Source organism: Equus przewalskii, chromosome 1, assembly GCF_037783145.1.
Source record: "Equus przewalskii isolate Varuska chromosome 1, EquPr2, whole genome shotgun sequence".
Taxonomy (NCBI): domain Eukaryota; kingdom Metazoa; phylum Chordata; class Mammalia; order Perissodactyla; family Equidae; genus Equus; species Equus przewalskii.
Window position 1 is genome coordinate 26,814,150 of NC_091831.1, and position 23,724 is coordinate 26,837,873.

Sequence of the window (23,724 nt, forward strand, 5' to 3'; positions counted from 1 at the left end):
CTGCAAGTAGGGAGCCAGCTGGTGCTCCTCCCTTCCACCCCTTCACCTGCCTGCCTGTCGGTCTGGTCTGTGGACGTGAACCCCAGGGGTCAGAAGTTCACTGGCCTCCCCAGCAGAGTGCATATTTTGAGAACCACAGAGGTAAGGCAATGTAGGGGGCTGTCACTTGCTTACCCACGTGCTTAAGCACAGACTGGCACAGGTACACAGCCACAGATACCTCCAATGCACACTCATGAGCACAGACATGCACACATCCTCATGCACACACATGTGTGCCCGCACATCTCTCCACGGCTCCATCATGGAACACAGCGCTGACCTCCATGGCCTGCATCCCAGGACTCACAAACAGGTCCCCCCCCCCCGCCCCAGCTGTCTAACTGTGATTTTCCTTAGTTCTAGGAGAGGAGGGTATGGACCTCACATCCTACTTAGGGGCTGGTCAGCACCCTGGGGAGGTAAGAGGACAAGGAGACTTTGCGGGGAGTCTCAGCTGCCTGACCTCGCCAGCTGCCAGGGAAAGCCCCCTTTCCTGCTTTTCCCAGGCCCACTGCTTTCCCCCACCCAAAGGCGCCCCCTCCCATGGTCCTGGAGCCCACCAAGGAGTGAAGAGGCAGGGGGCTGACCATACCCTCAGCCCCAGTGCTCCTGGCCCCAGCCTCCCCAGGTGGTCCCCAGGCTGGGGATGGGCGGACCCCCCCAGTCATCAGCTGGGGCCTTACCGTGGAGGGTGCTCCGGGTGATCTGTCCCCCCATCACGGGCAGCGGGCAGTACAGCCACCTCCGTTTAGCCGGCTGGCCTCGTCACGGAGCCGCCCTGGCCGCCAGCTCCCCTCCTCCTGCCCCCCCTCCTCCCCCGCGGCCGGCAGCCGGCATGGCAGGGCCGAGCCCACCCCTCCCGTGCCCCCACGCACTCCCTCCCGCACACGGCCGCCAGCCCGCGAGGCCGGCCACACACGCACACACGCACACACGCACACCCCTCTGGCCCTGCTCACTGCTGCCTCCCAGCTCCCACCCACTCCCGGAGCCTCCCCCACCTCCCCGCGCTGGTACAGGCGATGGGATCTGTCATGTTTATTTACATAAGGAGGAGGAGACTAGAGGCTTCCTGAAATAGCCAAGCTCCAGAAAGCGCTGGAGATGCCCCAGCCGGAGCAGACACATAAAAACACACACACACACACACATGCACCTATGCACATTCCCCATCACACCCCTCATCACAGATACACACACACAACCTCACCATTCACCCACGCCTTCAGCCCTTTACATGCCATCACGCACCTACAACATGTGGACACTGGGCAAGGCAATGAGGATACCATGGTGAGCAAAACAGACCTTGTCCCTGCCCGCAAGAGGCTTACAGTCTGGCTGGTGAAGCTTAACAACAAACAGCGAACACTGCTTCTATCTTCCTCCAGGCTCTACTGAGAGCGCTGTAGGAGTATTAACTCCTTTGGTCCTCCTGGGCTGAATGATGAGTTCAGTATTATTGTTATTATCAATAGGAACCATTATTATGATTATCTTACAAATGAAAAAACTGAAACAGAGAGAAGCGATGGACCTAGAAAGCAGCAGGGCTGGGATGCAAACCCAGGCAGTATGGCACTGGAATCCACGCTTTGATTCCCGCACCAAACCATCCCTTTAATCATAAATACATATGAACCTAGGCCAAAGTATGCAGACCACATCACCTGTCTACACCCTGTCACACGTACGTGCACAAACACAGGTTCATAAGCACTCGCAAGCATTCACCGTTGTACCCACTTAGCCACATACTGCCCACCAGGCGCATACTTACATGGTTACGTACACACTTTGCAATGTACACTCAACACACGCACCCTCCCACAAACTCACACAGTCTCTGGAGAAATCTTGAGTGTGGAACCTGGCACCCCACATGCAGGGCTGAGTGAAGGTGCAGACAGAGAAGGCAGGAAGGCAGGAAGGCAGGCCCCCTAGCGCTGGGCAAGCATGCTGGGAGCCCCAGGGCATCACCAGAAGAGCAGCCCCCCGTGCACTGAGCACTCACTGTGCACCAGGCACTGCGTGCACTATCTGATTTATATTCTGGGTGGCAGGGGCTGCTGTTATGTCCATTTTACAGAAAAGAGAGTGGAGGCTCCAAAAGGCTCAGGAACTTGCCTGATGTTACCCAGCAGGTCAGAGACAGAGCCAGGACTCAGGCCTGGGTCCGTGGGACAATTGCACAGTCCATCACCCATCACAGGATCTCTGCAGGACAGGGGCCTCTCCCAGGAAAACAGGACAGCTCCCTCCTCTCAGGCCCTGGCCCAGCCCCCAGCCCCTGTCCTCAGGGTCAGGGATCTGGGTTCCCAGGGAAAGATCTGGGTGGGGAGGGAAAGCCAGAGGGCAGAGGGGTGGGGGCTGGGGAGAGAGCCGTGGGAAAGGCGGGGGCCATCTCCTATCAGATGGAACTCAGAGGTCTGGCACTGTGAGGGGCTGTGCTGGGCCCTGAGCCCCCGCCGCATGACCCTGTTGCTGCCACCCTGTGTGGGTCTGGAGAAGGGGGAGGAGCATTCAGTCCTGACCAAGGGTCATCAGCCAGAGGGCTGGGCAGGCCCTGGGGGAAAGTGCCCACAAGCCCGGCGCGCTAATCCTTCTCTCAGGCCAAAGGTGTGCCTGACTCTTCTCCCTGGGAGAAGCTGCCACACTGATTCCACAAACAGCTGCCCCTTTCTACAGGCATGTGCTCACCTGTGGCTGTGCACAGCCACACGTATGTGCACACACGCTCCATGGCACACACACCCAGGTCCTCTGGGGGAGGGAGGCTGAGCCAAAGTCTGACCGAGAGGAAATAACCCAAACACCTTTGTGGGGAAAATAAACATAATAATAGCCAACACAAGGCCTGACTGTGTGCCAGGCTGTTCTGAGCACATTACACATATTAACTCGTTCAACCCTCATGACAGGGGCCTGGTGGCGCAGCAGTTAAGTTCACACATTCCACTTCGGCAGCCCGGGGTTCACCAGCCCAGATCCCGGGTGTGGACACGGCACTGCTTGGCAAGCCATGCTGTGGCAGGCATCCCACATATAAAGTAGAGGAAGATGGCCACAGATGTTAGCTCCGTGCCAGTCTTCCTCAGCAAAAAGAGGAGTATGGGCAGCAGATGTTAGCTCAGGGCTAATCTTCCTCAAAAAAAAAAAAATCCTCATGACAACCCTAAGAGATAGGTGGCATTTTTATGCCCATTTTACAGATGAGGAAACTAAGGCAAAAAGCGGCTGCTCTGGAGGCTGTTCCTGCAGCAGCAGAGTCAACCCCTCTCATCCTGCCTGCTTTCTAATGCACCTGGCTGGGCCTTTCCCCACCAACCGCTCCCACATGGCCAGCCTGGTCTTCCCACCCCCAGAGCACTGAAACCACCTCTTCTGGGAAGCCTTCTTAGGGCCCTCGGTGCAGAATGAGTCCCGCTTCTTGGAGCTTGTCTCTCCTCTGAGCCCGAGCTATGCCTCTCCCATCCCATCTTACGCTGCCCTTCACAGAAATAGCCATGGCCTAGCTGCGGCCTTGTCTGCCTGCCCTGGCTTCTCCTGCATGCATCTCAACAATTCAACTTGACCAGCATTTATTGAATGCCTACTAAGTGCCAGACACTAAGCTGGGGATGCAATGGTGATCAACAATAGATAGGTCCCGGCTCTCGTGGACTTACAGTCCAGAGGGAGACAGACATTTATCATGTAGTCTCACTAAGGAACATTTCATCACAGTCCCAGAAGTGTTCTGAAAGAGAAGAGCAAGGTTCTGGGGGCTCAGGGCATGCCTTTCTGAAAAGCAATGGTGAAGGAAAGGTAGGCATGTCCATGGGTTATAGAGGTAAGTTAGGGGAGAGAGTGCTCCAGAGACTGAGCACAACATGTGCAAAGGCCCTGTGGCTGGAGGGAGCCCTGCACATTCAAGAAGCAAGGTTGGTATCGCTGGAGCAGGGATGGTAGAGGACCTGGGGAAATTTTCTGGTGGCAGGCCAAGGTGGTCTGGGGACACACCAGGAGGGCCTCAAAGAGCAGGGTGAAGAATCTGGCCTTCTTTCTGAGAGCAATAGGGAACCCCGGACAGGTTTCAGCAGGGGGGAAACAAGACCAGACCTGTGTTTCTAAAAGGTCACTCTGCCATCTGGTGTGGAGAATGCATAGGAGGAGGCAAAGGTACTAGGGGAGAAAGCAGCACCATCCAGCAAGGTCGGGCCTGTACCCGACACAGCTCACTCCCCGAGGCCTAGCATCGTGCCTGCACAGAGCAGTTGCTCAGAAAATATCTCATGAATAGAACTGAATTCATGTAACTTTCTGGAGACAGGATGGGGTGGAGGGGTGGGGGGAGAGTAACCAAGCAGGGATGGGGACAGGGTGAAGGCTCAGCAAACCGGGAGTCCTGCAGGTGGGCAGCAGCCCTCGCTCAGAATGGAGTAGAGAACTGGCAGGCAGCCTGGGCGGCTCCTGGGCCTTCACACGCTACTGTCTGGAAGGCTTGTCCAGCAGACATGGGTCCTCTTTCCTACAACCTACTTCCCCAGTTTAAACAGGAAGTGGCAATGTCCTGGGTCTGAGGGCCCCCCCACCCCACCTCCCCAGAGCAGTGTCCAGGCCTCTATAGAAGCTGTGGCAGCCAGTGTTGTACCTCTCCTGTTTTATTCATTGGGGCATCACATACAATTTCATAAAGGATTCTGTTACTATACATAAGGCTGAGAGAACCACTGACCTACATCATTCATTCATTCACTGAGTGCCAATTGTAGACCCGGTGGTGGGCAAGACCCAACTTCCACCCTTCAGAAGCCAAGCAGGAGCCATGCTGGGATCAAGGAACGAGGTTACTTTGGCTGTGGTAGAATTATTATTTCTGTTCTGTAGCCAGAAGGGATGTGAAAGGGGATGTGAAAGGATAGAAAGGACATGAAAGAGGAATGGAGAATCTAGAAGCAAACCTACAGAAGAGGTTATAAATGCTACCGTTTATTGGACACTTACTGTGTGCCAGGCACCATGCTGGGCATTTCACACACATAATCTCACCTAATCCCCACAACATGCCTGCAGGATTATAATCATCCCCATCCTGCAGGCTGTGAAACTGAGGCTCAGAGAGAGAACGCTGAAGGCAAGACAAGCCAGAGCTCAAACCCAGAACTGCCTGCATCAAAACTCATGCTCTATCCAAAAAATGTCAAAGGGCAAGGGCTCTTCTTGCTTACAGAAGAGAAAACAAGGGGAAGATGGACCTTCTGAAGAGATCAGAAGGGTTCCAGGCAGAGGCAGAGCCTAGGTGTTTTCCAGTAGACAGGAGGTGACGTCCCAGGGATGGAGCCTAAATGAAGGCAGAAGAGATCAAGCACTGGCATAAGACCGGACTTCCTGCCTGCTAACAGGCGAGCCCATCCTGGAAACCTTGCAGAAGGTAGACCTGTCTGTGCCCTGGGTGGGGGCTGTAATGCCTCAGAGCCCACAGGCAGAAGGCAGGGCTGGATGTGTCCTTGGGAAGCAACTCATTCTGAGAGAAACCCTGCTGGGCTTCAGAAAGAACCCCTCTCTTTCTGGCTAGCCACTGGCTGCATCTGCTCTCTGGCCCCATCGAGGGACCCTCCACCCCCTTGGCTCTCTGAACCCCCTCAGCCCCCCAGACCCTCCCCACCAGGGCCTTCCTCCTCCCCCTGCCATCTCGCTGTCTCCTGACCCCTTTCTGCCTGCTCCTCTTCCCTCTTGGGCACCATCTTGTTCTCCACGGTAGGCTACTCAGCTCAAGTCTCTCCTCACCAAGTCCTTTCTCATCCATGTCCCCAAAGGCCCAGCACCCACACCCCTAGGCTGAGCCTGCCTTCTCAGAACATAAAGTATAGGGCAGACCCAGAAACTGCAGAACAAAACATAGAACAAGTTCACTGGACAATAGAAACCATCGGAATCGCAGACTCCAAGATCTCTGAGGGGAAGGAGCCCCAAGAGAGCACCGGGTCCAGCCACTGCCTTCAGGCAGCCCAAGAAGTAACTTGCCCATTATACAGGTGTAGCAAAGGAGGCCTGGTACGTTGTAGGCTTTCGCATGGTCACACAGTGGGTAGAGGGTAAGGAGGCCTTGAACTCAGGTCTAACGTCTTCTGGAGCTTAATATGACATACAGGTCAGGGCATCAGAAGGCACAGAAGACAAGACTGGTCAAGGAGAAGCGATAAGTTCTCTTTATGAGATGGGCAGAGGGGCCTGGTGTCTGGAGAGGTCCATAGAGATGGGTCAGGGAGGGGAGATGGCCCTGCTGGAGAGGAGCTGGGACGCAGCTTCTGGTTGCTATAGTGTCTTTCTCATCAAGAACAAGGGATAATTTGATTGAACTGATGAGTCACCTAGCATTTAGGGCTTAAGGCCAGTCTGCCAGGGTCATCCTCCCTACCCTGTTAGACGGGACCTGTAGCTGGAGAATAGGGAGCAGCGAACCCCACCCTAAAGCTTCCTCCCATGCCCAGAACCAGGATGAGAATGGAGGCTGCCGCCTGGGGCCTGGAAGGAAAAGCAATGTGCGTGGAGACGAGGACAAAGACACAGAGAGAGGCAGAGACAGAGGGCACGAGCTGTGTGCTGCAGAGAAACTGAAGCCAAGGAGCCCTTAGGGCGTCGTCCTCTGGGGCTGGGACAGGTGCCCCAGCAGTGACAGCTGCCAGCCGCCCAGGATGATGGGAACACAACAGGTGTGGAGGCGGGGGCGGAGACCAAAAGGGAATCTGAGAAAACAGCCTGGAGCTGGGCGCCCCTCCCAGGCCCCGGGCCCAGGGCCAAGCAGCCCTTTCTTAAACCCTCCAGGACACAAACACACCTCCTCCTGCTCCCCAGGTCCGGGCCGCAGGGCCATCCCAGCCAGCCTGCACTAGACAGAGGGATCACCATCCATGCCAGGCAGAAAGGACAGAACAAGGAAGAAACCAGGTTTCAAATCCCAGAACAGAGTGTGCCAGATGGAGGCCACACCCTCAGAATCCCCAGCAGGAAGCAAACATTTGCCTGTGATAAGATCTATGTCACTGGCCAGGAAGGGTGGGTGATGGGCCCACCCCACCCTCATGGAGGGTGGGAGCTCTGGTCTTGAGATCAGACAGGCAAGCTCGCCTGCTACTTAACTGGGCAAGCCACCAAGCTTCTCCAAACCCAGTACTTGGCCCAACAAGTAATAGTAACTGTCGCTGTCAATGTTGTTGTTCAGAGACCCAGAGAACTCGGGAATCCAGGTAAAACCTGGAGGGGCTGAGATCCCTGCCCCAACCTCAGAGAGGAGTGACTTAGGATGCAGGATACGAGTACAGCACTAAGTATAAATGTTACATCAAGGAGAAGAAGGGGGTATCAGCTGTGAGAGATAATGACTGCCTTCAGCATCCCGCCAGCACGGTCAGCTCAGCACCGCTCACCTTGCACCAGTCTCTGCTCTAAGCCGTATTCGTATCATCGCACGCATGCCTTATATGCAAATGCCGTTTCAGAGTGCTGGGTAACAGCAGGTTCTCCTAAGTAGGCAGATTAAACATCGTCCCTTGTCACCTGGTTAGTGCTCTGCTTTTGTTCAGGGGTAGAATGAATTTTAAACTTGAAGCCAGCCCTTGTCTCAATGATCACAGGTGATAAATGACGAGGGTCTGAATTCATAAGATGCTCCCTAAATTATAACCTTGCTGAGGAGGCTGAGGAAGGGCAGACAAGGAGACATTTATGGGGGAGGTGAGGCAGAGAGATGAGGAGACCCAAGGTGACGCAGGAGACAGGACACGTGTGCTGGAGCAAGGCATGAGCCTCCTCCCTCGGAGATGTGTAAACACACTGGGCTGATCCTGCTGGGCCTGCCCGGATTATGAGAAAAGCTGGAGCCAACAAGCAGGAGGTTCAATCCCCTCTCAGCAGGCAGAGAGCACCCTCCTCCACCCCACCCACCCCCTCACTTCCTCCCTCCCCCGCCCCCGTCTCTTTCGTTCTCACACACATTCACACACACACCTTTAGCCCCCATGGCTCAGCCAGGACTCCCGCTGCCCACCTCTTCTGGTGCTCAGCCCCCAGCCCACTGAGGCCACCCTCAGGCTGGGAGGGCCCCCTAGGGCCCCTTCAGCCCACCCTCCTGCCTCTGAGAAGCCTGCTTCCTCGGGCTCTCTCCTGCTTCCTGCCCCTCCCAGGTCCGGCTTACCGAGGGATGGCAGAGCCCAGGACCAGCTGACTTGTCCCCTACCTCTACTCCTGCACCCTGGCCCTGGCCCCGCCTCCCCCCACTGCTGGGGCCTCTCACTCCAACACTCGGTCTCAGACATTGGGCCTTAGTGGGCACAAGAGAGTGACGGTGCAGGACCCCACAAGGGCCAGGCCCTGGGGCTGGGGCACCCCCAATAGCAGCACTGTTGGCCAAACCCCAATAACCTGACAACACTAAATATGAGTCATTGCCACCACTTAGAACATGTCTACACCAGGTGCTTCACAGGTGGTGGTGAAGAGTAGGCTCTGGAGTCAGACTGCCTGGGTTCAAATTCCAGTTCTAACCCCCATTTGGTGTCTATTTCCTTTGCTGAAAATGGGGTTGATGACGACAGTGCCTACTTCATAGGGCTGCTGGGGGACGAAGTGAGTTCACACACATAGTGTGCTCAGAACAGTGTGGAACGCACAGGAAGTGCCACATCCACGACAGTCCTGTGGATGAGACACCTGCATCCTGAACTCAACACAGAGGCCCCGGCCTTACCCCAGCTCGCAGATGAGAACCCGGGACACAGAGTGGGAAATGGCAGCGTTGGGATTGGACCATGGGCCAGCTGGCCTCTGGAGCCTGCGCTCCTAAGCACTGCACAGGGCACCTCCCAGGACGGTGGGCAGCGGATACTGTCCAAGCAAATGGTCACGGGGACAGCTTTGGAGAGGACCGGGCTGCTGACCAGGCCAGATCCGGGAAGCCATTCAGCAGAGCAGAAGGCTGAGCTGAGAGTCCCAGGGGCTGTCGGAGGACGGGTGGGGCCCGAGGTCCCAGAATCCCCAGCCCAAGAGAGAGGCCTCTCCCCAGAGCTGCTCCACCAGCCGCCCCGGGGCCTCTGTCCCTCAGAGCTCCTCAGTCCCACCGGGCCTGGCGGCCTCCCCACCACACAGTGGTCTCTGACCTGGCTCCCCTGAAGGCCTTTACCCCATCAGTGAGGGTCTCAGCACCTCCTCCTCCTGCAAAAATTAGGCAGAAACTAAGACAAATAAGGACCCAGACCAATCAAGAAAATTACATCTACTTCCGGCATCTTGAAACCCCTGCTCTGGGCCCCCAGAGGCAGTGGCGCGGGGAACGGAAAATGGAGGCTCTAGGAAGCCAAACACTGCGTCCCAGGTCACACAGCTAATACGCAGCTAAGCCGGGATTTGCACGCATGTCTACCAGACATCAGAGTCCAGGCACTTGCCTCTCTGCCAAGTGGCCTCCGGGAATAACGACCCAGTGCTTAAAAGAGACAAAACACTTTCACCAAAATCTTACTGGATTTGCAAATGCACCCTATGAGGGACCACAGGGCAGATGCTCATCCCTTTTAATACATGAGAAAAACAGAGAGGCTCAAGGAGATAGAAATGAATTGCCAAAGCTAGAAAGCGCCCAAGCTCGGTCCAGAACCCAGATCTCAGACTCAGGAGTCCAAGGTCCTGGGCTTTGTCAATTACACAGTGCTGCCCTGAGAAAAGCCGCCTTCAATTATATAAACACGGCATCAGTCGGAGGGGCCCAGGGTCGGCACAGGCACAAACACAAAACTGTTGATCCCAATGTGAGCCAGTTCTGGACTCGGGCTGTGGTGTTTCCACAGTCGTTGTCCTGCCCCCACCCACAGGCCCGACCCCGCCCACTCTGGCACTTCCACACTGGGGAGTCCAAGGGGACTCTGAGCTCCAGGACCCAGGGCTTTACACCACACACGCGTGCAACGGGGAACTGGCAGATGAATGCAGGGGGGGCCCAGCCCTCACAGGCCCTGAGACACAAACCCGAAAATGCTCTGGAAAGAGAAAGGGAAGGCAGGTCCTTTCCAGGAGCAGGGGGCTCAGCCAGGCTCTGAAACAGAAGCTTCTGTTCTCACAGAGCAAAAGGGATGACCAACCTGGGGTCCAGCCACTGAACTATGCCTGCTCTGTTCTCAACCCCCAAGGGCCATGCATGACCTGGAGCACAGAGGACATCGGCCAGGCTGGCTGCAGAGTCGAGGGCAGGACCCCAGGCACAGAGGCACCTGTGAGTACAGCGGTCCATTCAGGGCCTCTCAGAGAGGCTGGCGGCTCTCATGACCACTGAACTGATGAAGGAACTCTGTCCCCTGTGCTGTACCTCTACCCTTGGCCCAAACTGAGTCCCTGACCCCAACCCTAGACAATCTCACATCACATCATCAGGAAGCCCCACAAAGTGGCTCTTAGTCCCTAAAGGAATGGGGACCATGAGCATGTGGCTGGATCGGTGCTGGTAGCCCCTCCCTCTGGAGCCAGGGCTCAGCTGTGGCTGACCAAAGGCCACTGTCGGGACCGTGGTCTTCCCGCCTAAAGGACAGCCCATGAGGGGCAGTCAGCACAGGGTGAAGGCAATGACAGGAAACCCATTTTCCTCCCTGCAGCTGCCCCATCTCCCGATTTGCACGTCCATCCCTTGCTCCCACCTTCCTTCCCTCTCTCTCAGGCTCCTCCCCCAAGAGGCCACACTCTTTGGGATTACTTTCTTCCTCCCTCCCTCCAGCTGCTGGAGCCCAGGGTCAGGCAAGCCACCAGAGACCACAGCAGTACACAGGATGGACTCTGCAGCATCAAAGTTCAGAGGACAGGGGCCAGCCTGGTGGCGCAGGGGATGGGTTTGCATGCTCTGCTTCAGCGGCCTGGGATTCGTGGGTTTGGATGCCGGGCATGGACCTACTCACTGCTCATCATGCCATGCTGTGGCGGGTCCCACATGCAAAGTGGAGGGAGAATGGCACAGATGTTAGCTCTGGGAGAATCTTCCTCACCAAAAAAAAAAAAAAATTAAAGTTCAGAGGACAAAGCCTTCCCTGGGAGTCAGGACTCCCGGGTTCCAGGCAGGTCCTATAGCCCATGGTAAAACCAAGGCTTGGAAGGTCTGCAGAAGCCTACTTGGGATTGGGGAGATTCAAGGAGGGTGATCCCTTTTAATGTCTGCATAGGTGCCTCCCTCCTGGTGGGATAAGGGCTCCAGGAGGTGGGTTAATGCAGCTCCTGTGTTGGGCCCCACTTCTAGGCAAATAGGAACAGGTATCTCTCCCCACAGAGCCCCGTCCCCTCTCTAAAACAATGCCCCACCCCTCATAACTTCAACCCTGGTTAGCCAAACCCACTTCTCCTGCCCAGAGGAGAGCTCTCCGCTCTCAGGGTCAATTAAGGGAGATGGGTTCCATTAGTCTTTGATTGGGGGTCTATTTTTACTAGCCATGATTCTGCCCCCATAATTCACTCTGTGACCTTGGGCAAGTCCATCTCCTCTGTGGGCCACAGTTTTCACATCTGTAAAATGGAGCATTTGACTCATGCATCTTTAGCTCTGAACCAGGAGTTCCCTGAGTCAGGGATGTGGGAGGGGAATCATTTGGGGAGAAGCAGTCAAGAATTCCTGCACTCTCTGAAGCAGCAGACCCGCCCTCTCACCCCCTTTCCACCAAGGTTTGGTGGAAAACCAAGGATGGGCCAGTACGCTCCTAGCTGGGCATCACTGCTTCTTGGTCCCCTTCCTGACCCCATCCAACATGGGTACCTCCCCAGGGCTCCAGGGCCTGGTTACCCCTTGAATTCTACTAGCCAGGCCAGAAGTCTGGTGTCAGCCTGGCCTCCCCCTACTGAGCAGTCACTGCATCCTTCTCAAATCCATCCCCTGGCTATTCCCACAGTTCAGGCCACCAGCATCACCCTGATTCGGACAATTCTTCCAACAGCCTTTGACCTCCCATCCCCCTTCCTCAGGGCTGCCAGACTGACCTTTCTGCCTGACTAATCCAGCTGGGTCACTGCCCAGCTCAGAGCCCACAGTGGATAAATTCGACCCTCCTTTGGGGCGTATTCAAGGCCCCCTGTGAACTAGCCCAGCCTGCGTATCTGCCCTCACCCCCCAGGACCTCCTCCCACCCCGAGTACCTATACTCCATGCACATGAGCCACGTGTGTCCTAGAACATGACTGCACCACACATGTCCATGGCTCTCCAAACACGGGTCCTCTACCTGGAACGCCCCCCACCACACTAGTCACTCAAAAACTCCTACCTCACTTTCATCTCTCAGTTCAGCGGGATCTTTACCCTGAGGTCATCCCAATGCCCCTGGGCAGACCAGACCTGCCTTTTCCAAGGCATGTCCAGCCCTTTGCTCAGCCCCAGCCCTGCAGTGATGGCAATGGTCCCCTTCCCATACTGGGAGAAACCTGAGGGCACACAGGTGTCTTTTTAGCTCTGGATCCCCAGCACCCAACATGGTGGGCGCTGGGTAGTGCTCAAAGTATATTTTATGAAGGAAGCGAGAAAAGGAGAGGAGGGAAAAAACGAGGCCAGGAGCGATGGTGGCCCTGGTCTTCCCCTTCTCCAGGCTCCAGATCACAGCCCTGAGGTCACCCTCCCAGCTGTGATGCCCTAGGTCCCTGTGGACCCGGTGGTACCTGAAGGAAACAGACTGCCTGACCCATGACCTCACAGACCCCAGGTGGCCCTCCTTGTTCCCTCAGTACTATTGGCAGCACCAGCAGGTGCTCACTAGGGCAGAAACGGCCAAGAAGCCAAGCAGCCAGGTGTGTCCTGGAACACTGAGAAACCAGAGCCTTATCTGACCATCTTCCCTGGAGGCAGCAGGAGAGCATCCACCAGCCCCCAACCGCCCACGGCAGGACTACAATGAGGAGATGCTGAAAACCGTGTGCCAGCTCCCTCCCAGCGTCTCCCGGATTCAGGCAGCAGGGAGATGAGCCCCTCCACCTCATTTGCATAAACCATTTATAGCAGCACATTCAAACCCACGCCTTCCAAGAAGAAAAAAGCCCACTGCAGTTGCCTGTGGTTTCCCAGTCTGTCGTTCTTCCTTCTCTTTCATTTTTTTTATTTTAATGGCAGGAACCTATGCTCAGGAGAAATCTCCACCCTGGCTGCTCCTAGCAGCACAGAAGCTGAATTTTCCCTCCAAATTGAAGGAGGATGATGAGCAACCATACCTCAGGTGTCAGTGACTTACAGTTTGCAAAGTCTATGAGCATCCAAGAGCTCAGTCAGTCTCCCCAGTAACTGCAGAAGCGGCTATTGCCAGCCCCCACTTTACAGATGAGCAAATCGAGCTTCAAAGAGGTTAAGCGACTTGCCCAAGATACACAAAACTCGTAAGTGACAGTAACAGACATCGTGGCTGAGTCCCCAGCATCTATTCTACTCCAAGATGACAGCGGTTCTCCACCCTGGCTGCACATTAGCATCACCTAAGGGGATTATAAAATTACTGATTACATGCCACAACTAGAAGGACACACAACTAAGAATCTATAACTGTGTATCGGGGGGCATTGGGGAGAAAAAGGAAAAATAAAATCTAAAAAAAAAAAAAAATTACTGATGCCCAGTCCCCACTCCAGAACAATTCATACAGAAACTCTGAGAGCAGGGCCCGGGCGGGGGGGTTTCTAAAAGCTCTGCAGCTAGTTCTAATGTGCAGCCAGGGCTGCCATCCACCGGTATAAACCAAGCACAATGATTCCATTTCCCCTTGCCAGTGATTGGTCAAGAACCGCCACAGGACCCACTTCTGGCCAATGAAGCATAGTGGGAAATCAGCAGGACCCCTCTGAGAAAGGCTTCCTTGCTCCTCAGAAGGAAGCACATGAGAGAAGTTCTTCCTCTTCCTCCAGATCTTGTTGTGTCTGGCTGCAATGCCTGGGACTGCCGTGGCCATGTTGCTACCAGTCCAGACAGAAGTCAACCCAGAGAAGGCAGAGCAGAGAGATGGAAAGTGCCTCATGCTAGACCTCATCTCAGAGCTCTGACTCCACCACCCCTGAAATCCACCAGCCCCTGAACTTGCGGGGGTCTGAGATAGTACAGTACCTCACTGTTTATGCCAGTCCAGGACAGCATTTGTGATTTGCAATGACAGCCCTGAGACAGCAGCTGTCACCTTCTCCATATCCCACACCCCAGTTATCCCCTTAGATCTTCCCTCGCAGGGAGCATAACTGACTGAGGGCCCCAGCTCTGGAGCTCTGCCATCCATCCCAGTGTTTGCTCCAAGGCCACACTTCCCACAGCCGCTCCCAGCTAATGACTGAGCCATCAGGGATATCAAGGCAGGCCCATTCCTTGCGGACATGGCACTCCTCTGACCAGTGACTGGAGCTTGGGCTTGAGGACTCCCCAAGGGCCTTGCCGAACTTTCCTTAGAATTGCACTGCAGTGTAAAATGCTTCACCAAACTTGCCTCCTTATCCGTCTCCTTCACTCATGGTCACATTTGCACTGAGGTCTGATGGCTCACCCAGCCTCTCATACTTCCTCCCTATTTTCCCTCACACAGGCATTTTCTCTGATAATTGTCTTTATTGTTTTTGCATGTTTAATCCTCTCTTGATGTCTGCTTAACCGCTGAATACATGACCCGCCTAACACATGACCTTCGCCACTTCAGGCCTGGACCACTGTGAGAGCCTGCTCCGTGGCCTGCCCACCTTGAGTTCCCTCCACCTTGTCCCCATCCTTCCTACACAAACCACGCTATTCCTCTACCCAAGACCTTCAATCGTTTCTTATTTCTTACACCATCAAGTTCAATTTCCTCTACCTTTCGTTATAGGCACTGCTGACTCTGACCTGCCCTACCAGCGAACCCTGGCAGAAGAATGAAATCCATCCATTATTTCACTTACGTGCCTGGAGGGCCTCCCCATGTGGAGTAATGCTGGCCATTCACAGGCCAGAAGTGATTGATGTGGCCAATGCCCAGTGAACAGTGAGGCTGCCCTAGATTTGAGTACCAACTCCACCCATTTCTACACATGTTCCTCAGTGATAAAGCCTCCCTCAGACTCCCTTTCCTTTATCCCCCAATGAAATACTTAACAAGAGAAATACATTTTATACACAAAAACCCTCTACCAACAAGAAGTGAATTCTCTCAAAGACTGCTACAATAATGAAAATGATTATTATTCACAACAATAATATGAAGAAGAGGATGATATGAAGATGAAGATGGTCGTGATGATGGAGAAAACAATGGTAGCGATAAAGATAAGTATGAAAAGCAAGGATAAAAAAATATTCTAAGAGTATGATCTCAATGATGTAAATATATATGCAGTATATGACGTCCCCTTGACCCATTGCCATATTAACCAAATTCCTTTAGGAATTGCATTTGGTTGCTAATAACAAAACCCAGAAATAACACAGATTTTTAAACACAGAAGGTGTTCTCGCTCACATAGAAGAAGTGTGTAGGTATGCAGTCCAAGGCTAGTGTGAAAGCTCAGCAGTCATCAGGGACCTAGGCTTCCTTTATCTTTCTACCCCACCTTTCCACAAGACACTTCAAGTTTGCTTCATGGTCCAAGATAGCTGCTGAAGCTCCAGCCACCATGTCCACATTCCAAGCAGAAAGCAGGAGGAGGATGGAATACCAAAATCAAAGGACCTACAGCAGCTATCTGCTTCTCTTTAAAGGAGCTGTATTCGAAGTCCACCCAACAATTCTAATTTCTATTTCATTGACTACAATGTAGTCACATAGTTACACCAAACTGCAAGGGAAGCTGGAATATGTGGTCTTTTCATTGGACATATTGCCACCTCAAATAAAAACCGGGTCCTCAGCCACAATGATGAGCTCCCTTCCCTCTGGAAAACATGATGACTGAGGCCCACAGCACACAGATTCTTCAAAACTGGTGTGGGCTTCCCTGGTGTCCCTTCATACTCTTCTGCTCCCTCCAGTCGAACTGTATGCTCAAAATGAGAAGTTATGTTGTCCCTGAACTGGTTTATGACAGGTTTGCATGCCAGGAAACTATGCAATCTCCTTAAATATTACCTAAAAAGTATCAAAAATCTTTTCTAAGAAAATGAAAAGACAAGCCACAGACTGGGAGAAAATCATTGCAAAGTACATACCTAAGAGAGAATGCAGAATATGTAAAGAACTCTTAAAACTCAAAAATAAGAAAACAAACAACCCAATAAAAAATAATGGGGGGCAGGCCCCGTGGCCAAGTGGTTAAGTTCATGTGCTCCGCTTCAGCAGCTCAGGGTTTCGCCAGTTTGGATCCTGGGTGCAGACATGGCACCGCTCATCAGGCCATGCTGAGGCAGCGTCCCACACAGCACAACCAGAAGGACCCACAACTAGATCATACCAGTATGTACTGGGGGGCTTTGGGGAGAAGAAGGAAAAAAAAAAGATTGGCAACAGATGTTAGCTCAGGTGCCAATCTTTAAAAAAATAAAAAATAATGGGCCAAGAAGAAAGAAGGAAAGACTGCCATTTGCAACAATTTGAATGAACCTTGATGGTATTATGCTAAGTGAAATAAGTCAAGACAGAAAAAGACAAGTATGATATCACCTACATGTGAAATCTAAAAGGGTCAAACTCAGAGAAACAGAGTGGAGTGCTGGTTACCAGGAGTTGGGGGTGGGGGAAATGGGGAGATTTTAGTTAAAGGGTATAAACTTCTAGTTATAAGATGAGTAAGTTTGTAGATCTAATGTACAGCATGGTGATTTAGCTAATAATACTGTATCATACACTTGAATGTTTCTAAGAGAGTAGATCTTAAATGTTCTCACCACAAAAAAGAAATGGCAACTATGTGACGGTATGGAGGTGGGAGCTAACACTATGATAGTAATCATTTTGCAGTATATACTTGTATCAAATCAACACTTTGTACACCTTAAACTCACACAATGTTATGTGTCAATCATATCTCAATAAAGCTGGCAAAAAATAATGCACAAAAATTTCAGTAGACACTTCACCAAAGTGGATAGAGATGGTAAATAAACACATGAAAAAAATGATCAATATCATTAATCATTAGGAAATGCAAATTAAAACCCTGATGAGATACCACTACACCCCTATTAGATGGCCAAAATTAATACTGAGTGTTGGTGAGAATGTGGAGAACACAGAACTCTCCTACTGTGCTGCAAAAACGTAAATGGTAACCATTTAAAAAAATAGTTTGGCAGTTTCTTTTAAATTAAACATACACCTGCTATAAGATCCAGCCATTCCACTTCTAAGCATTTGCCCAAGAGAAAAGGAAATACATGTTCATACGTAGACTTGTACACAAATGTTCTTAGCAACTTTATTTGTAATAGCATAAAATTGAAAACCACCCAAATGTTCATCAGCAGGTGAACAGAGGAACAAATCGTACAAGCATACCATGGAACAGCACCAAGCAATAAAAAGGAATGAACTAGTAATTCATCACAACGTGAATGAATCTCAAAATCAGTATACGAGCGGAAGAAGCCAGAGGAAAAGAGAGGACCTTCTGTATAATTCCATTTATATAGAATTCTTAAAAATGCAAACTAATCTACAGTGACAGGAAGGAGATCAGTAGTTACTTGAATTTGGGGCGGGAGGAGTAGGAGAGAGGGATTTCTAAAGGCACAAGGACATCTTTGAGGGTAATGGAGATCTTCATTAACTCGACAGTGCTGGTGCTTTCACAGATATATATGTACATCAAAACACAGCAAAGTGCACAATTATAAATACGTGCGGTATATTATACATCAATTACACTTCAATAAAGCTGTTTTTAAAAATCCATTAAATATGAGTGTGAGAGAAGGGGGTAGGTAAAGAAGATTGTTGTTTCTGTAAAAACTAGGTGAATTAGTTCCTCAAAAAAATTAAAAACAGAATTATCATATGATCCAACAATTTCACTTCTGGGTACACACCCAAAAGAATTGAAAGCAAGATCTCGAACAGATATTTGTACACCTATGTTCATAGCAGCGTTATTCACAATAACCAAAAGAAAGAAACAATGCAAGTGTCCATCAACAGACGAATGGATAAAGAAAATGTGGTCTCTATATATACACCACATGTATGCAATAACATATGGAATATTATTCAGCCGCAAAAAGGAAGGAAATTCTGACACACTCTACAATGTGAATGAACCTTGAAGACACTATGCTAGGTGAAATAAGCCAGTCACAGAAAGACAAAATACTGTATGATTCCACTTACATGAGGTACCTAGAGTAGTCAAATTCATAAAGACAGAAAGTAGAAGGGTGGATGCTGGGGCTGGAGGCAGGGAAAATGGGGAGTTACTGTTTAATGGATACAGAGTTTCAGTTTGGGAAAATGAAAAAAGGTCTGGAAATGGATGGTGCATTAATGTGCTAATCCAATGTGAATGTACTTAATGCCACTAACTGTACGCCTAAAAACGGTTAGGGTGGTAAATGTTATGTTATGTGTATTTTACCACAATTATTTTTTTTTAAAGATTTTATTTTTTTCCTTTTTCTCCCCAAAGCCCCCCGCCCCAGTACATAGTTGTATATTCTTCGTTGTGGGTCCTTCTAGTTGTGGCATGTGGGACGCTGCCTCAGCGTGGTTTGATGAGCAGTGCCATGTCCGCCCAGGATTCGAACCAATGAAACACCGGGCCGCCTGCAGCGGAGCACGCAAACTTAACCACTCGGCCACGGGGCCAGGCCCTACCACAATTATTAAAAAAAAAATACAACCAAAAAACAAACTAAGTTGAATGCTTTGAAAGGGTGCACTATAGGCTGGTCTCCCTCAATTACATGTAGGCAAGACAACTGCAGAATGCTATCCAAAAAAGAAATTAAGAAAACAATCTCATTTACAATGGCATCAAAAAGAATAAAATACCTAGGGGTAAATTTAACCAAGGAAGTGAAAGATCTGTACACTGAAAACTATAAAATATTGATGAAGGAAAGTGAAGATACAAATAAGTGGAAAGATATCTCGGGTTCACGGATTGGAAGAGTCAATGCTGTTAAAACATCCGTATTTTCAAAGCCATCTACAGATTCAATGCAATTCCTATCAAAATTCCCATGTCATTTTTCACAGAAATATAAAAACAATCCTAGAATTCACATGGAACCACAAAAGACCCCAAAAGCGACAGCAATCTTGAGCAAGAAGAGCAAAGCTGGAGGCATCACACTTTCTGATTTCAAACAATAACAAAGCTATAGTAACTAAAACAGTGTGGTATTGGCATAAAAACAGACACACAGACCAATGGGACAGAATAGAGAGCCCAGAAATAAGTCCAAGCATTTATGGTTAACTGATCTTTAACAAAGGAAGCAATCAACAGAGTGAAGAGACAACCTACACAATGGGGAAAGGACAGTCTCTTCAGTAAGTGATGTTGGGAAAATTGGATATCCACATGCAGAATTATGAAATTGGACCTCTATCTCATACCATATATAAAAACCAACTCAGAATGGAATAAAGACTTAAACCTAAGACCTGAAACTGTAAAACTACTTGAAGAAAATATGGGGGAAAAGCTTGACATTGGTCTTGACAATGATTCCAAAAGCACAGGCAACAAAAGCAAAAATAGACAAGTGGGATTGCATCAAACTAAAAAGCTTCTGCACAGCAAAGGAAGAAATGAATAGAGTGAAGAGACAACCTAAAGAATGGAAGAAAATATTTGCAAACTATATATCTGATAAAGGGTTAACATCCAAAATATATAAGGAACTCAAAGAACTGAACAGGAAAAAGACAAACACCCTGATTTTAAAAATGGGCAAAGAACCTGAATAGACATTTTTCCAAAGAAGATATACAAACGGCCAGCAAGAATATGAAAAAGTGTTCAACATCGCTAGTCATCAAGGAAATGCACATCAAACCACAATGAGATATCACCTCACACCTGTTAGGATGGCTATCATCAGAAAGACAAGAGAAGACAAGTGCTGGTGAGGATGCGGAGAAAAGGGAACCCTCGTGCACTATTGGTGGGAATGTAAACTGGTGAAGCCATTACAGAAAACAGAAAGGAGGTTCCTGAAAAAATTAAGAATAGAACTAAACTATATGATCCAGCAGTCCCACTTATATATTTGGAGTATATATCCAAAGAAAATTAAATCACTATCTCAAAGAGATGTCTTCACTCCCACGTTCATTGCAGCATTGTTCACAACAGACAATAAAGGGAAACAACCTAAGTGTCCATCTACAGATGAATGGATAAAGAAAATGCGGTATATATCCACAACGGAATATTACTCAGCCTTTAAAAAGAAGGAAATCCAGCCATTTAAGACAATATGGATGACCCTAGAGGACATTATGCTGAGTAAAATAAGCCAGACGAATCCTGCATGATCTCGCTTCCACGTGAAATCTAAAAAAGCCAAACTCATAAAAGCAGAGAGTAGAACGGTGGTTGCCAGGGGCTGAAGAGTAGGGAAAATGGGGAGATGTTGGTCAAAGGCTATATTATTTATAATAATTTAAGGAATAAACTGTTTTTAAAGTGTCCGTTGCTGGTGGCAGTAGTAGAGTTTAAAATGATGTCCAAAATGATAATGAGGACTGAGACAGGGGGTCCAAAACCACACACAGGTCAAGGAGGCTCTGGGGTCTTCTAGATAAGTCCTTAAGGGGTTCCTTAATCTTTGTGGAGGGGAACCAGACCCAACCAGCCCCCAGAGGCACGAGACGTAGAGCCCCTGCACTGACTCCCAGGGGCTCCGAGTAAGACCAGTGAGTCAGGATCTGTTTGAATTCCACCCATTGTTATCATGCACTTTTGGATACCTAGCCCAGTCCTGGGGCACTGAGGGGAAGAAATAAGAGAAGGAAAAAGAATTTAACCTTTACTGAGCACACCCACTGGCCACCATATATCAAGCATCTCATTCATTCCTCCACGCAGCTCAGTCAAAGCAGGGAATCGACTGTGTTGACCACCCTCTTTTTTGGGAGGGGCAGGGATATAAAAGTTCATTTAAAAAAAATTTAAAGTATAAAAGCAATATATGCTTATTATTTAAAAAAATAAATGAAACAGTACCAATTAGTATGAGGTAAAAAATAAAAGCATCCTCTCTCCCCACACCACTCCATCCCCAGCCTATTCCCCAGAGGCAACCACTGGGAACAGCTGGGTGGGCATCCACTCAGCCGTGGTCTGTGTTTGTATAAACAAAGTAAACATGGATGAGTGACGAACAGATGCACAGATAGATACTGAGGTATCAAACCACAGAATAGAGAGCCAGATATTAGACATCTAGATATCTGCATCGCTCACTCCCTCACCTCCTTCTGGTCATTTTCACTGCCATCAGGCTTGCTCTGGCCAACCTATTTAGAAATGTCACATCTCCAGACCCCCACCTGTAATCTCTATCCCCACCACACCCCATGATTTATCTGTCTCCATAGCACTTATCACCAGCTGACATCCCATATGTTACCTTTTTCTTTTTTTTTTTTAAATCTGTCTCTCCTAAGAATGCAACTCCATGAGACGGGATTTGTTCACTGCTATATCCTAGTGCCTAGAACAGTGCCTGGCACACAGTAGGCACTGAATAAATACTAGCTGGAAGGAAGGAGGGGAGGGGAGGAAGAAGAAAGGAAAAATATAATACTCTAAATACAAATAGGATCATACTCTGCACACTATGCATATCATGCAATTTGCTTTCTTCTCTTAACAATATGATGGACACTTTTTATCACAGTACCTCATAATATTAAACGCTGCAAAGTATTCCTGTGTATGGTGGTGCTCTCATTGACCTAACCCACTCCCTCCTTCTTGAAATCCTGCGTGGGCAGTAAGTAGGGAGGGGGTCACAATGGTACCCAGCAATATGTTTTCCCTGAATTTCAGTCTACGACATCAACTGGTGATGGATCAGAGCGTGCAAAATTACGCTCAAGAGACGAAACGGCCCTAGACCTGGTGGGACTTCCAGGAGACCTGACTGGAGGTATTAACAAACTTAAAGGAAAGATGTGTTAATTGGATGCTGAGGAATCAGGGAAAAGGGGGAGTCACTGAGGCAAACCGTGGTGGTGCCCACAGGAGCACAGCCAGGGAGATGACACCCTGCCAGGCTGGCCCAAGCGTTGCGTCCACCTGGCAGGCATTTCCCTGTTGGTGAAGTGGCCTGGGCAGGGTTCAGAGCCCAAAGGCATTAAATCCTCAGATCGTGTCCCCAACTCTCTGGTCCGACGCCAAGTTCACACAGCACTCAAGTACTTTCCTACAGAGGGAGATGGTGCCAAGCAGTCAACATACCGTCCAGTCCACCTCCAGCAAATTTCTCACTGAGAAGTAATAAACTGACTTCTGATTGGATTCAGGAGTTTTTGTGGATTTGATTAAATGAGCCAGGAAGGTTCCTACCAACTCGGACAGGACACCTTGGAGATAGAAATTTGGGGCCAGCCCAGCTAAGGGCCAGATGCTGGGCAGGGGAGTACTCCCCTTGGGCTGACTCATCTCTGTGGTCAGCAGCCTGCCCTGCCCCATTGCTCACCATCTTCAAACTTCTAGCGATAAACAAGAAACACTTACTGTTTACTGAGCTCTCACTATGGACCAGGTCCGGAGCCACATGACCTACAGTTATGACCTCATTTAATCCACACGATGGAGCCATGAGGTGGGAACTAGCATGCTTATTTACCGAGAAAGAAACCAAGGTTTAGAAGATCAAGGGACTTGCCTGGGGTCAAGACCCAAGAGTCAAGATTTAAACCCAGATCTGACTGACCTCCGGGCAAGTCTCTCACCATGGGTGTTCCACAGATCCCTCACACCAGGATTGCTTGAGATTCTTGTTTAAAAAAGCAGATCCCAGGAACCCACCCCTAAATTTACTAAACCGGATTATCTGATGGTGGACCCCAGGAACCTGCATTTTTACAAGCTTCCAGGCAATCTGGAAGCCCATTAAGGTCTTAGAACTACTGCGGTGGCCACATCAGGACCTCTAAACTCTACTCCCATGGCCTCCCTTGGCCTCTCTGGCCCTCTACCCTTTCTTGGTTCTCTTGTATTTCTCTGATGACTCCTTCACAGTTTCATTCTGTCCACCCTGGGATCCTTCATTCACTCTCAAGGTTTGAGTGGCATCCATTGCTGACAGTAGGTTGCAGCCATGACCTCTCCCCTGAGCTTTGAGCCCCCACAGAACTGCCAACCCAACGTCTCCCCCAGAAACCCTCAGGGCTCCTCTGACATATCCCAAAACTCATCCTCCCATCTTCCCCTCCAAGCCTCCTCTCCTGCCTGGGATCCTAATGGAATCACCATCCCCCCAGCCACCTGAAACCCTGGGCACTGTCTTGGATTCTCCCCCTCCCTTACCACCCCACCATTCATTCACCACTGCCGCCAAGCACACCTCCTAAATGTGTCTCAAACGTGGCCCTTCCTCTCCTTCACCAAAACTGCAGTTCAGGCTTTGGCATCCTCCCCCCAGACAGTCCCATTCCTGTCAGAACTGGTCTCCCTGCTCTCAGCTTGTCCTTAAATCCATCTTCCACAGGGCAGCTGGAATGACCTATCCAAAAAGTGAATCTCCAATCTTCAATGGCTCCCACTGCCCAGAGAAGCCGAGGGCCTGTGTGGACGTGA

The 23,724-nt window shown here is 50.3% G+C and overlaps 1 protein-coding gene across 2 annotated transcripts in view; it reads right to left on the reverse strand.

Moving 5' to 3' along the window:
- The window catches only part of NEURL1 (neuralized E3 ubiquitin protein ligase 1), an 80,070-nt gene that overhangs the window by 33,817 nt on the left and 22,529 nt on the right, over nucleotides 1–23,724 (reverse strand). The window contains exon 1 of one of the 2 annotated variants that reach the window (XM_070557077.1): nucleotides 726–969. The exons of the other annotated variant lie outside the window; for it this stretch is intronic. Within the exon in view, the coding sequence (XP_070413178.1) occupies nucleotides 726–759 (34 nt within the window). The 5' untranslated portion in view covers nucleotides 760–969. Of the gene's footprint in view, nucleotides 1–725; nucleotides 970–23,724 lie in introns of those variants that run through there. 2 annotated transcript variants of the gene reach the window in all.